The sequence below is a fragment of the Pangasianodon hypophthalmus genome, chromosome 5 (genome assembly GCF_027358585.1).
Source record: "Pangasianodon hypophthalmus isolate fPanHyp1 chromosome 5, fPanHyp1.pri, whole genome shotgun sequence".
Lineage (NCBI taxonomy): Eukaryota > Metazoa > Chordata > Actinopteri > Siluriformes > Pangasiidae > Pangasianodon > Pangasianodon hypophthalmus.
The window spans coordinates 5,289,251-5,304,077 of record NC_069714.1 but is presented as its reverse complement, the minus strand read 5'-3'; the positions used below and the strand labels follow the sequence as shown (position 1 = coordinate 5,304,077).

Below are 14,827 nucleotides of genomic sequence, written 5' to 3'. Positions count from 1 at the left end.
TATTAGTCTATTTTCATGGTTTATATTTTTATTTTTAAGCGCAACAAATATTCTCAAAAATTTTCCATAACCTTTATTTTGTTTCTTTTGAAAAATTCTTCAAAACTAGACACAAAGGGAAGCAACATCTGAGATGGTGGTTTTGTCCTGAAGAAGGACAGCGGAGCAATCAGACAGCATTTTGAACTGCTTTAGGGGGATGGGTACCACTTCAAGGGTCTGTTATCCTGTTACTCTATTTGGCTGTTCTGCTAACCATTATTGAGTAGAGCCACCATTCAAGCAAAACAAATCAATGTGATCCATGAGATGTTTTGCTGGCAAATCAATTCCTTGTTCTTCTTCTGTGTCCGTTATTAAGTTGTGGGTCTGGGAGCCTTTGATCGGGTTAGGGCACAGACATTAATTATCTTGTGCTCGGCGTTCCAGGTGACCGCTGCTTCATCATTAAAATCAGTAGGCAGTGTTAATGGCAGGTTTTGTACTGTAGTGGAGAGACAATGGCAGTAAGTACGTAACAGCTAAGGCTGTAACTGAACTGAACTTACTGATGCCAGGCAGTGAGCCACTCTCTCATTATGTGACCCCCTATGTAGAAGAGCCACAAGGCAAAGCTAATGAACTTGTCTCGTCCTACTGTCACTGTCATTCAAATAAATGTCAAGATCAGTGTAGCTACAGTATGTGGGTTGATAAGCAAAGGTTTAATTGGGATTTAGGTGGTGACGGAGGCCTACTTCCTTCATAGCTGGAAACAAAGCATTCAATTTATGTTCATCCATCCATCTTCAGTAACTGATTTATCCTGATCTGGGTGGTGGTGGATCCGGAGCTTATTCACGGAACCCTGGGTGCAAGACATCAGCTAGGCAGTCCGAGATTTTGTGGAAAATTCTGACTGAAGATAGTATAATGTTCATATCAACCAGCTAGTGGAGCTTCCTGGTTACTTCACTTTTGGAATATCAGAATAGTGTCATTGGGAGTACATTATGCTACTTGCTCCCATGAGAAGTTTTGGAATTTCTGTAATATTCTACATAATTCATTTTTGGAGAAAATTTTGAACCAGCAAGTTCTGATGAGTCTGCAATACCAAGTAGCATCACAATATTTAGTCTGCATAATTGATTAAACATTTAGGAAGCTAAACTGATTTAGCGAATAGTAATCTCTCTCTGGATAAACATTGGAAAAGTAGTAAACCTAATAAAAGTAATCCAGCACTCTGTGATGAGGCCATGGCTGAGGATGCATAAGGCTTTTTTGTAAATTAGATAAAGATAAATGCTTATGGTGGAAAGGTGATGCAGTGGGTAGAGATGCCGCCTCACAGCTCCAGGGTTTGTCTGAGCTCGGGTTACTGTAAGTGTGGAATTTTGCCTGTTCTCACTGTGTCCGTGTGGGTTTCCTCCCACCTCCTAAAAAATGACAGTATGTGGACTGGCAAATCTGAATTGCCCCTAGGTGTGTATGAGTGTGTGAAAGTATGAGTTTATGTGTGTGTGTGTGTATGATGCCCAGTGAGAGACACATTTAGGGTGTATAGCAACAGCTTTAGTTCATTACTGTGTAATAAACCCATGAGTAGTTTCAGAATTTCTGTATACTACAACATTATTTTGAGACACATGGTGCTAAAAAATATGATTATCACTGATGAATCAGCAATACCATGTACTGTACCTTTGGCTACAGTAAATTGCCCGAGGCATAAACGAGTGTATGAATGTGTGTGTATGGTGCCCTATGATGGACTGGCTTCCCATCCGGGGTGCATCCAGTGTTCCCAGGATTGGTTCTGGATCCACCGCAACCCTGATCAGGATAAAGTTCTTCCTGAAGATGGATGAATGAATTTTGGAAAGAAATGGTTTAGAAGTGATGCTGCTATTTTGTTATAATGCATCATATGAAAACATGCTTCGTTTTTATTTCGGATTTTCCCTTCTTGCTTTCCCTGAAATTTATTTCCAAGGAAATTCCTGAAGCTATGGCCAGACAGGCACACTAAAATTACCCTCTTTGCTAGAGATTACAAAAGAAGGTAATTTTCCTCATCAGTTTCTTTTCAAGCACTCAGGTTCCCATAAAAAGGGTGCTGGAAATGATTGTTGGCAATCGAGGGCGCTCTTTCTGTGCTTGTGTATAAACAGGCAATTTGCGGTAGTGAAAGGGAGAAAAAGGGGGCCGGCTGTGTGTGTGTGTGCGTGTGTGTGTGTGTGTGTGTGTGAGCACACATTAGGAAGGCAAGCGGCTGCTCATTGCTTTCACATGGCATGAGGAGAGCTGAACAGGCTGCAGCACAGGAGTAATGCTGAGCAAGTGAGGCTTTTAAACACAGGATCAAGTGATTGGGGGATGCTGCTCTTTTCTCTGGAGTTCATTCTGACCTCGATATCTTTTAGGACTATTGCTTAGATCCATGAAGGACAGTAACTCGAGCCTGATGTCTGGAATGGACGCCAGTCAGAGTGTGAAGTGTAAGATAGTCGTGATTGGGGACAGTCAGTGTGGCAAAACCGCACTGCTCCATGTCTTCGCCAAAGACTGCTTTCCAGAGGTAATGATCTTCCGCATGATTATTTTTAGCTCCCTTCTTCTGCATTGTGGTTCTGCATTTTAGAAAGGTGTTAGAGTGGAGTGGAAGCTGTGGAGACAAAGTTGTCCCATTCGTCCTTGTCACAGTACACTCTCAGAAATAAAAGATAGCAAACACTACTTTTTCTTGTGATGTGGTTCCATCAAGGGGACATGTTTTTGTACCTTTATGTTAATACTTTTAAATATAGCATAATCTAAGGTACAGAATAATTGGTCCTTAAGAACCACTACCCAAGAAGCTAGTTAAAGGCTAGTTATATCACATGCACTTTCCTTGGTATTAAAGATACAAAGGTACATGCACTATTCATTGTACCACTCCAGCTACAAGGAAAGTATAGTCTGTAATCTTAAGTTCTGAGAGTGTACACTTTTAGAAAAAAAGTGGTTGGTTAATGGATCCTTTTTTGTAACGGTTTTATTTGGAACCTTTTGTGAAAGAAAGAAAAAAAGCATTCACCAATTTAACTATTTTCCCCTGTAGAAATGTACTTCACACTTTTTTATGATAAAAAGTAAAAAATTTTATGTTATTTTAATACATCGTAATTAACATAAGCCTTTATTTATAAATGTATTTGTAATTGTTTATTCCCACGTAGAACTACGTGCCGACAGTATTTGAGAACTACACAGCCAGCTTTGAGATCGATTCCCAAAGGATTGAGCTCAGCTTGTGGGACACGTCAGGTAAGAATGCGATCTTTTGCATTTGCTTTCTGCCCTGAAATAATAGTCAGGTTTCCATGCCAGATGAAAAAAAATTCTGTCCTTTGATTATCACTCTCTGACTTTTGTACATAATGTTTTCAGAAGCTCTCAGTATGTGTCATTGAACTCCTTTACATTCGCACTTACTGCTGAGTTTCAAGGTCTGAGCTCAGGAGATGTTAGGACTATAAGATTACTATGTGTGGAATTAAACCCATAAGTGTTAAAATAAACAATATAAAATTAGCACTTAAAGAATTCCAGCAATTAGGCAGAATTCAACACTGTGGTTATTAACTTAATACATTTTTCTGTGTAGTATGTAGTGACCGTTCACTGAAATAAAAAGGGGGAAGGTTTTGCGTAATGAACGAACAGAACCTTGCTTGCTAGGTGTGAAATGTGAATTCTTCAGGGTCATTCGAGATACTGAACTAGCCTGAAAAACTGAGCTCATTCGAGCAAAGGCACGTTGAGACACTGCTCTCCTGAATGCACGTGATACAGAGTAGGATGGAGGTAATTCGTCAGGGCAGGGAGCATCTCCACCTCTCCAAGCACAGAATCCGTAGTTGGAATCACATGAACACAGCTTATATACTAGCACAAGATGTGTAACCAATTTGGCTTTTCAATAGAGACAATGCACAGCTCTGGATCTTGCATTCAGACAAAGCCATAACTCACATGTCTTATTGTTTGGCTTAGGTATGTGAAGGGTTGTGTATAAATCCGCCAGCCTGCGGTCTCAGAGACTCCACCGACTGTTTGAGTTGCGGCTGTACTGCCTATAGATCATGCAATTAGCTACAGTTAATGACACACGGATTGGAGGTTGAAATCTGGGGGTGATCACACTCCAGAGCAGATCTCCCTCTGTAGACTGACTCCGCCAGCTGTCTACTAAAATCTGCCATTATAGGCTGGAGGAGGGGCCATGAGAACTCTGCCTGGGCTTGACCCTCTTCTCATTTCCCAGCTGATTTCGGTAACACTGGGGGCAGCCAAGTGAATAGTGGCCACAAGCATAGATGGTGTGTACACAGTAGAAATATACACAGGTCATGTCAGTCTCAAACCAAGGAAATCTTAAATGGGCATCACTTTAGGATAAACAGGCCAGTTGATGGAAATTTGTTGGGGTGAAGTCACTGTACCAGCACCTGGTTTAACACCACCATGCATCTGAATATGAATAGCTACTCATAGTCATAACAATAGTGTAGCTACTGAGTCTTAACAATGGCCCATTTAGCATTCTGTGCCCCATTTGTAGAGGATAAGCAAGAATTACTCACAGAGTGATACAGGATGTCTTATCTGTCTGTTGGGATGTTTCCTGTGGAGCCACTACTGTGACCGAGAACATGAGGGCTCTTTAAAGTCCCCATGAAACAGCCTGAGAGCCATGATTTGTTTCCGTATGTTGACGTATTTCCTTTTGAAACAGGAAGTCAGGGTGACAGGGTGACACGCTTGACTGATTCACAGAAGAACCAACAGTGTTCGATCTAAACAAACTGGACAGTAGCTTAGTGAACTAGCTAAATATGGAGAAAAGCAAGGATTTTAGCAAGAGACTTTTTTGGAGGATTTCTCACCGCCACCTTCACCCATGACTGCTGACTTTAAAGAGGATACGTCCTAGACGATGAGATGCCTTAAGTTTTTGCCATACATGTTTGAGCCGAGGTTGCTTGTCAATCATGCCAATGGTGATGGAAAGCCACTGGGTCATCACCAAATGGGAAGGCCTGACAGTCCATAAAGACAAAATAATGTTCTTAATCAGTCTAAGGTAGCGAGATTTCGGGATTGAACAGCCCCAAATTGGTAAAACACTCCCCTTAAAAGTGCCTGTCACATAACCACAACCTCGCACCCTTCTTAAAATGAATAAACTCCACCGATTTATTATATAGGTGTCCATAAGAAAAAGCTCTGAAAGTGTATTGAGACATGAACTTGTTCCTTTAGATCATTCACAGTCAATCATTCAATTAGAATCATTCACATAAGTTGAAGGTTTTTTCTTTTTTTATTACAAAGAAGAGTTATAAGTCCATGTTGAAACCTTTTGAGACCTATGTAAAAAAATCTTTGCTTCAGAGTTCTAAAAGAGAAAGTGCCCCGTGTACTGGTGTTAATAAGGCGGTATGTGGAGAAAGATTGGAAACGGTAATTAGGATCCACCAGTTTGAAAGTAGGTTGGAACAAAGGGCAAGCTGCTGGCTAATTTTAGTGCTATTCACATCCCCTGGTATTTTCTTTTCAAAGCTTTGAGCACTCTCCTGAGGGGTTTCCTATTCCAATGACATTCCTATTACTTAACCCACTTTGTTGAGGGACTCTGCTGGAGTGCGCCAAACGTCTTGAATGGATATTGTTGAGAAAGCCACAGTGAAAGACGACACTGCATTGTGGGTTAGAGGAATGGGGGTGGAGTTGGATAGGGTTCCAGGGATTCCTCCCTTGAGCAGGATAGGCGTGATTTCAATCACGTAAGGTCATGATGTGCCTTGACTTGACCACAGGAAAGCAACGAGGGAATGTGTTCTGTGTTTGTTGTGGAGACATGAAGTGGTTGTGGAATGACACTCTAGGTTGAAACGTTACATACGCTCTCCAGAAGCCATTGTTTCCATTTGAGAAAGAAAACAGATCTGTTCTTGAGGTAGTTGTGGGTGGTCCGGTGTTTACAACACATTTGGCTCACTTTGTTTACACACCAATAGATAGCTTTAGGTGACAGCCATCTTGTTTTTGTCTACAGAGTAGACTTAGGAAAGCAGCTGATGTAGCATAAAAAGATTCAAGGGGAGGATCCCCTTGGCCTTAGTTTAAAAAAAAGTCAGCTACGTATTGTTTCCACTTGGTGTCTGAGCCAAGACAAACATATCCGTTGTTGTTGGATACATTGGCTTGCATTATGAATACATTAGACTGGCTGAATTATAGAAAAAAAAAATACAAGGTACTCATATAAGTTATTTTTCCCAAGGTATTTTTCATCAAGGCTTTAGTGAAGCAAAATAACAGCAAAATGACAGAAATTTCTCAGAGGGTTTTGTTTCCTGAATATTACCACATACTTGAATATGCATGGTGGGAAGATCTTAGAAAATGAAGCATTTCTGCATGATCTGGTGAAACTCAAGTTGCTTTTCAGAGCCGTATATGTTGCGCATTGTACCTCGAGTGCAGAGTTTGTATAACTTAACGTTTCTGACAGAAGTGATTAAGCACCCAAACGCCTTCTTGCTCTTAAAGGAACGTTTGTTTGTGTGATGTGCAAGGGCAGGAGGACACGACTCCTTTCTTTGTTTCACTGTTTGGGGTCAACAAAGTCTCTTCCATCTAAGTGGATAAAAAAACCAAATTCCTCAGATTCCTGGCACTGGAACATCATTCCTACTTTCAGACCCTGAGTTTCCAGACATCAGGCAAACAGAGTCTCTTGCCAGTCTTAATTGTGACCTAGAAAACCACGAAGTGCAGGCGCTTCCGAGACTGGAGAATTTGTGGACTGTCTCAGGAAATTGAACGGTGACAGTGGTGTTCTTTGCATGTCAGTGGTTTGAATTTATGAGCCTGAAAAGCAACACATTATGGAAATGACATTTTGTGCCCTTGTTTTGATTGCTATTCCTTATGTGCCGAAACAGAGCTGCCCTTTTTTTGACAAATAAGAATACAGTTGTTTGTTTCTCATCTCTTCGTTATGTATTTGTTTGCGTGTATCTATCCGTTTCTTTGTTAAAGTCATTGGAATTTACTTTGGCTGCTCCTTCATTTTTAAAAATGCAAGGAAAATACATATTTATTGTTACTCTTGAGGGTCTTAGGATTAAGGACTGATACTTAGTTGCAGTTCACTTGATAGGGTGAACTTTAATTGCAAATAAATAAATAAACAAACAAACAAACTGCAACATATGTATGGCATGTTATAAAAAGGGAGGAAAACAGAAACTCATAATTATGGTTCACTTTCTTCGTTAATTAAAACATTTAAAAATTAGTATTTTGACTTTTTTTTTAAAAAATATATTTTAATAGGGCAATGTTCAAAAAACAAATTACTCAACATATCTATTTTATTTTATTTTATTTTTATATGTGTTACTTAAATCCAATGGAGTTAAAAAGTAACATTACTGATTAAGGGTTAAGCCTACTCCACATCATTTCCTCCTTAAAGAGCCTTGTCATGATGACCCAAATTTGCTAAACTCAAAAAATTGTTCATTTTGCACTGGGGAAAAAAAAAACCTCTCCAGAACTCAACCTAGAGGAATCCTATATGGCCACTTGGCTACATAAATTGTTGCTAAAAATCCATGTCTGGACATCTTCACTGTTATGTGGTAAACCCCAATAACGTCAAACGGCTTACCACAAAATAAGAAAGATCTGGTGTTCCCAGTCGTATTGCTGTATTTTCTCACAACAAAGTCTAAAACAACCTACATTTCATAAGGTTTACTCTGGTTGGATCCTTGACTGAACCATGAGAATGTCTTTCTGCGAGTAGGAATATGAGATGTGAAATAGTTAATAGTTAATTCTCAGTAACTTTAAAGGCATGTCCTGAAGAAGGCTAAAGAAATCAATTCTGTTGCAAATGTCAATGCATAAATGACAATAGATATCACTGTGAAAAGGACTGGCCTGTAAAGCATAGCATTAATTAAGCTGTGTGTTTAACCTTTGTTTTTACAGGGTCACCATACTACGACAACGTGCGCCCACTGTCCTACCCTGACTCGGATGCAGTCCTCATCTGTTTTGACATCAGCAGACCAGAAACCCTGGACAGCGTGCTAAAGAAGGTCTGTAATGAATACAGCTTTAATTTGTGGTTTCCTCCATTCCTGTGAAGCAGGAACTGATGTTGAAAGGCGTGTTCACGCAGCCTGTCATCTGGATTGTTTTTATTTTACTGGGTCAAGTGGTTTATGGCAGAGTCTAGACTTCAGAGGGTCAAATAAAAGGTCATACAAAGCATAAAGAGAATGTGTGGGAGGTCTGGCTGCTTTGCTTTGATTCCTGCTTGCTCACTTGAGGACAAAGAATGATGGGTTAATGAAGACGTGTTTGTACGTTTTGGTATGAGAGATATGGAGTCTTTGTGAGGTCGCGTGCCCTGTGACCTATGACCTGTGTTGTCACTGACACCTCTCCGTGTGCTACACATAAGAAATAAAACACGAGCATGCAGTGACATAGCCTAATGCAAAGATGATTATTTGCAGCATGTCCCTAAATGCTTCATTCCTCTTAAACTAAGCAATTTGCCACTGAGTCCCTTTTTTTTTAAATTTATTAACAAACGACACCTTTTGCTTTTTAACCATTTATAGCTACATTTAATGTAGTGAAACATCCATGAAAAAAGGTAGTTCCTGTTAAACTTCCAAACAGTTGTTTCCTCACCAGCTTCTCTTGTTTTCTCTCGAAGTTAATAAGACAAAAAAAAACAAAAAAAAAAAAAACACACAGCTTGTCATGTTACGAAGTCCTCTATTCTGAAGGCTTTTTCAGTGGAGGAAAACTTACAGACTGTTACAAAGCACTAACAATGGAGGCTCCTTCCATAAATGATACATAACCGTCTCCTAACTTTATCATATCAATGATTATGCATTTGTCTTGGTTAAAAACTGTTTATAACCCATTTACTATTCGAGATAAATTAGGAAGGTTGTTCGCTTTTAAAACCCTGTGAATGAGTTATTACTATAGAAACGACAGTGTATTAGAATGAGATCACTTGAATTACGGTCTAACCTTCTGTCAGAGCTGCTGTGATAGAAAATTAATCAACCCCTTCTGACCAATCAGAGCTGAGAATTTCACAGTGCTGTGGTATAAAATGGCAGAAAACATGGTGGCAGAATCTAATAGAGCAGAGATGCACTACATGATACAGCACATTGACTGCTATAGAAGGCATTACATTTAAGTGGTTAAATCATATACATTCATTCTGTTTTTGTACTCAAGGTTTTCCATATGGGTTAACAACAAGATTAGAGTTTTTGTATATTTGGGATTTAATTTTGACCCACTGAAATAGAAACCTGACCAGTAGTTTTGTGCCCAAGAATGTTCAGGACATTTATGGTTTTGTCATATAACTATGGCTACCTCTCTATTCATTACATCATTCTGCTTAAGAATGATTTTAAATAATCGTGTTTTTTTTCTAGTGGAAAGGAGAGATCCAAGAATTTTGCCCCAATACCAAGATGCTGTTAGTGGGATGCAAGTCGGACCTGCGCACAGATCTCAGCACCTTGGTGGAACTTTCAAATCACAGGCAAACACCCGTATCATATGATCAGGTGAGTAGTTCTTAAATATTCATCTCAATCATTTGTTCTAAGACTATAGTAAGAACTCAGAGAAGAATGACTACCAGCAATTTAAGCTCTCTTATATTATCATGCAGGGATCAAACATGGCCAAGCAAATCTCGGCTCCCTACATTGAGTGTTCTGCGCTGCAGTCGGAGAACAGCGTGAGGGACATATTCCATGTTGCCACCTTAGCCTGTGTCAACAAGAACAACAAGAACGTGAAACGCCAGAAGTCCTCCAGAGCCACCAAGAGGACCTCACACATGCCCAGTAGACCCTATCTGGAGTCAGTAACCTCGGACATGCGTAAAGATAAGGCCAAGAGCTGCACAGTTATGTGAAGGATCTGGAGAACATTGATGGTTGTCAAGGCAAGGGCAAACAGAAGGCACAAGATAGCGGTACAACTACTCAAATGAAGCAGTGAGGGATGCAGAACAATGGCTTTGCACTTTATGTCCTTCTGTGTCTGTCCATTCTGCCCCACCTGAAATAAGCTAACCAAAAATGAATAGTGCCACAGAAGAAAAGAGCCAGGTGTTGGAAAGACATCCATGCTAACACAAAAGAATTCCAGTTCTTGGAGTTTTGGAAGGAGGTTCTGAATAATCTACATGGAGAGTTGCTGAAGAGTATGTTTGACATGATAGGATATGATTTTTGGGACATATTTGAAATACAGGTCAAGGAACTTTATGATGGATGCTGATTGTGTTGCATTTTTTTTTGTACTTAAAAAAAGGAATGAAAATGTCTGAAGGAAAGCCACATTTGTGCAGCTAATGAGCTGCTGTGGAATTTTCCCACAGAAGACAAAAACAAGGCACTTAACAGAGAAAATGATGTGACAAACACTGTGGATAAACCTGGCTTTTTTCGGTTGTCTTTCTGTTTTTTCCATCTTCTTGCCTTGATGATTTGTTCAGATGAGAATTGGATGTGTGTCTGTCAAATTCTCGTTACTTGTAGGTCTGGAAAAATCAGGGGACGGCCTGAGCTTTCCAACAGTTGTATCTTTGTGGTGATGCTAACCTCAGACATTAGTGCTTGTGTTTCTCTTCTTTCTTTTTAGAAAAAGCCAAAGAAGTGTCAAGGTCAAGCTTGTGTGTCATAGTGCCAGGGTTTCCTGTTTAGACTGTTATGCTTTATGTGCAGTCTTAAGTGTTTGATATATTGTTGGTGGTAGTTTTGGCTTGGCTTGACGAGCATATCTCCATGAGTGACTGGGTCTTGTAGAACCAACATTAGTACTGTGTCCAACTCCAGTGCCTCCATATGTTTGTATGTTGGTGTACTCAAGCTTTTCATGGCCTGGGTTTCAGTATTGCTTGAGAGCCTTTTAATACCTCTGCCTAATCCATCAGCATTTGGAATTTCATGTAAGAGAATCAACTCAGCTATGCAATATGCTGACTTTGGCCCATTTTGCCAATTTGAAAATCTGGTGGCCTGGAGAAATCTGTATATCCTCTTTGAAGAAACCTACTAGACTTGTCCTTGTTTTTTTTTTGTTTTTTTTACATTCCCTGAGTCCACTGAGGTAAAAAATTTCTCTGTAATGCCAGGGGAATGGAATATTCATCTTTAGTCCACATTAAAAGCAATGCTCATGCAGCCTCAAGCACCAGTAGACCCAGCATCAAATTGGAACACAACCTGGAAATGGCATTATTTCCCAATGTACTGGTCACTACCTTAAATAACTGTCATAATTTCCTTAATTTGTGAAGATGCTGGTCTTTGTTACACTGCTTTCAGATAGGTGCCTCACAGTTCTCCTAGACATTTTTATTCAGCTTGCAGGTTTATGCCATGATTTACAATATCCAGTGTTAGCTGTAGCGTGTCAGCTTTTTTAATTTTGAATGTTGGAATCAATTTGTATGTCTGTATGATAAGTTTCTGCAATATTTATTAAGTTTTTTTTTTTTTTTTGAAAATAAAATGCAGTGTACAGTACAAAGCTGTGTGTGCAAGTTTTTTTTTGGGTGGGTGGGGTGGGTGGGGGGAGGGCAATAAATACGGTTGGATAAATAAGCAGTAATTCGAAACTAAACAGATTTTAGTTATTGTTCATATTGGCAACAATAATAACTGATATATTATTTAAAAGATGCACATCTGTTAAGATGCATTTCCTCTAATATAGTTGGAGTGCTCTGCAATCCCAAGTGCAAAAATACACTGAACTGTCTAAATCCCACATCTACACAGACATCATTTTCAATTAATCTAACACAGATTTTATATGACTGCATTTTGTCAACGTAATCTGCACTTAAACGAAAGTCATTTCACGCTTTGCCATTTCCACAGTAAAACGGAATCCATCTTACACTCATCTGCGAGTAATGGATACGAATAGCTTCTCAAATCCATGTTCTGAATTTTGTAAACGCAAGGGAAAAAAGGAATTATATTTTCAGTGTGATTGAAGACTCTGGGATCTGACAGATGATTTAAATTAGGGTCATCAGACACACAGTGGGGCTTTTAAAGTCATGCTGGAAATAAAACGCCTCTATTAACTCCGACATGCGGGCCGATTTGCTGTGAACAGAGTGCTGCGGATGTTCGAGATGGAAAATTTCATGCCTCACTAATGTTTTGTTTGCATTGTCTGAGGAATGTGCATGGCTGTGCAAGCCTTGAAGGATTACAGCCACAGCTGGCAAGAGCTATTCTTAAACATCTCTGATTGAAGTCTGTGCTACTGCATCATATGGGAAGGCTAGCAAAGCTAAAAGCAAAATTCATTCTATATACACACCTTTATGTTTGAATAATCAGGCCTAAACGGTCTATTGTGTGTCTTTGTGATGCTTAGCAGTGCATGCTGCAATAAAAGATATGCACAATGCCAGGCTTATCTTAATTTTCACCCGTATTCCATAAAATGGGCTTTATTTGGTCTATTGAAGAAGACTCTGTTGGGGTACCCAGACTAGAAAAGCTTCTAGTCTTATCTTTGCACAATCGCTCTCCCTTACTCCCCTACTTCCAACTGCCTCCCTTCCAAAAGATTTCCATAAACAAAGTGTGACACGGTGCGTGACGGCTCCTGTGGAATTTGATCCATTATTCTGAAAATTTCCAGCCCCCCTCCATTTCTCCATGATGGCCTTTCTACAGCTCATCACCATCCCCCAGTTTTCCCTGCTCAGCAGGAGACAGACCACTGCGAAGCGAAAAATTGAACATATGCTTGTCTCGCATCGCAAGGCATCTGATTGGTTAATGGGCAAACAGTTTCTGATTGCATTTCCCAGATGCTTCAGGGAAAATTAACAAGTGACCTTTGGGAACTTTTCGTCTTGGAACTATAAATGGTTATAAACTGATTTAAGTTGCATGAAACGCACCTTTAAGTTTGTCTACAAATCAGTGATCTTTTGCCTGGTCCAAAAATTCTTAATTTCAGCAAATCAGACCATCGGTGTTTGGTTAAATGTATTTGTAGATGTTGTAATGAACACAAATGTCCTGTGATCACCGTGCGAATTTTGTATGGACTACCTATACGTAATTACATGAAGTTTTTGTTCCATTCCTTTTTGCTTGGCTCACAAAGACTAATACTTCTTATTTATTATTGGAAGTCTGACTTATTGTTTCTGTCAGAATGCTGAACATTTAGTCTCCATTACTCAGCTGCAAATAAATCCTCTGCTCCTATGAAGTGACACTGTCTCTTTTTGGAATTTGTTACCTAAAAAGGATTCTTTCACATAATATACAATGTGGTTCCAAACAATGTTCATCTTACAGGTACTTATCTAGATGAAAAAGTGATGATCTGCTGTGAAAATGGTTGACATTACCCACAAATTGGTCATTTTACGTTTTAAAAACACCAAGCAAAGTTCCCAAGTGAGACAACTGTCTTTGTCTTTGTTTGTCTTGGTGGGAAAAGTGACACTAACCAACAGATGACAGCATCTGTTACGTCACGTATACAGAATGGGCAAGTTAGTGCTTTCCTATGAGCGTGTTCAGCTGTCCGGTGACAGAGAAAATGAGATGGCTGGATTCGAGTGTGTCAGAAGAACACATGGTAGCCTTTTTTGTGACCCAGATTGGTAGATATCAAGTGGTAGAAGAGGCTAGTAAGTGGATATTGGGTACATGCAGGTTATAAATAAGGTACCACTTTATAATACAGTTCAAAAACTCATAGGTAATTACTCAGCAAATATGTTACTGATATGGACTTCATTATTAACTATGTAATAATTAATTGAATCAAAGACCTTGACTGGCTAAATAAAAACAACACTCTAACCCTGTGCTCCTCTGAGGAGACCTATACCAACACATATAAATATTTATATTTAGACACTGAAGTGTTGGAATAGGTTGAGGTATATTTGGTAGCAAATCTCCAGGACGAAGAGAAGACATAGCTATTGGGAATTAATGTCGATATGATCAGTAATTAATCAGTAGTTATTATAAAGAACCATAGTAATTACTGCTTAAGATTCAGTTAATTACTACATGGTTAATAGTGAACTCCTAATAACATACTGACTAATTAACTAGTAGTTCTTAGTATTTTATAGGAATAAAATAGGTGTTAATGAAGAACTACTCATTAGTTCTTGCTTAGTTCCTGCATAGTTACCTATGAGTTGTTAAACAGTATATAAAGTGTTACCATAAAAAAATCTTCATGTTCTAAAGGATTTTCAACCTCACCTATGTGGAAACAAATATCAGTTTCACCTCATACGGCCACGTGGCTGAGTGTGACAAATACTGAGAGCTGTGGAGCTGTTCAGGCTACAGTAGTACAATATTACGATATGTTACAATATTTTCATGCGCTTGAATAGAACATGATAAACAGATTAACAGAATGAAGTTCTTGTGGTATACGTATGTGCAACTGTTTTGTTTCTGAACAGTACAGCGCCAGTATTTACTTTATATGAGTGCTTCTTATGCCCACACAGATCTTAATAAGTTAGCTTGAATACCGCCACATTTGATAGTGATAGCAATTACAGTCTTCTGAGGCATTCAGCAACATTGCTGCATCATGCTAAGTGTAATCAAGCCTGCAGGAGTGCAGTTTATTATCCTTTTGACTTTTACACTACTGTGGCAGCATATCTGTGGACATATCAGTGTCATGCATGGAAATTACC

General features: G+C 39.3%; 1 protein-coding gene across 1 annotated transcript; it reads left to right on the top strand.

The window, feature by feature from the left end:
- Positions 1–2,171: 2,171 nt before the first annotated feature.
- Positions 2,172–11,634, top strand: LOC113535278 (rho-related GTP-binding protein RhoE). Its single transcript, XM_026928521.3, has 6 exons — positions 2,172–2,325; positions 2,409–2,563; positions 3,207–3,294; positions 8,038–8,147; positions 9,528–9,662; positions 9,770–11,634. Exons 2-6 carry the CDS (start codon positions 2,426–2,428, stop codon positions 10,016–10,018), a joined length of 720 nt encoding a protein of 239 aa, XP_026784322.1. The 5' UTR covers positions 2,172–2,325; positions 2,409–2,425; the 3' UTR covers positions 10,019–11,634.
- The last annotated feature ends 3,193 nt before the right edge of the window (positions 11,635–14,827 follow it).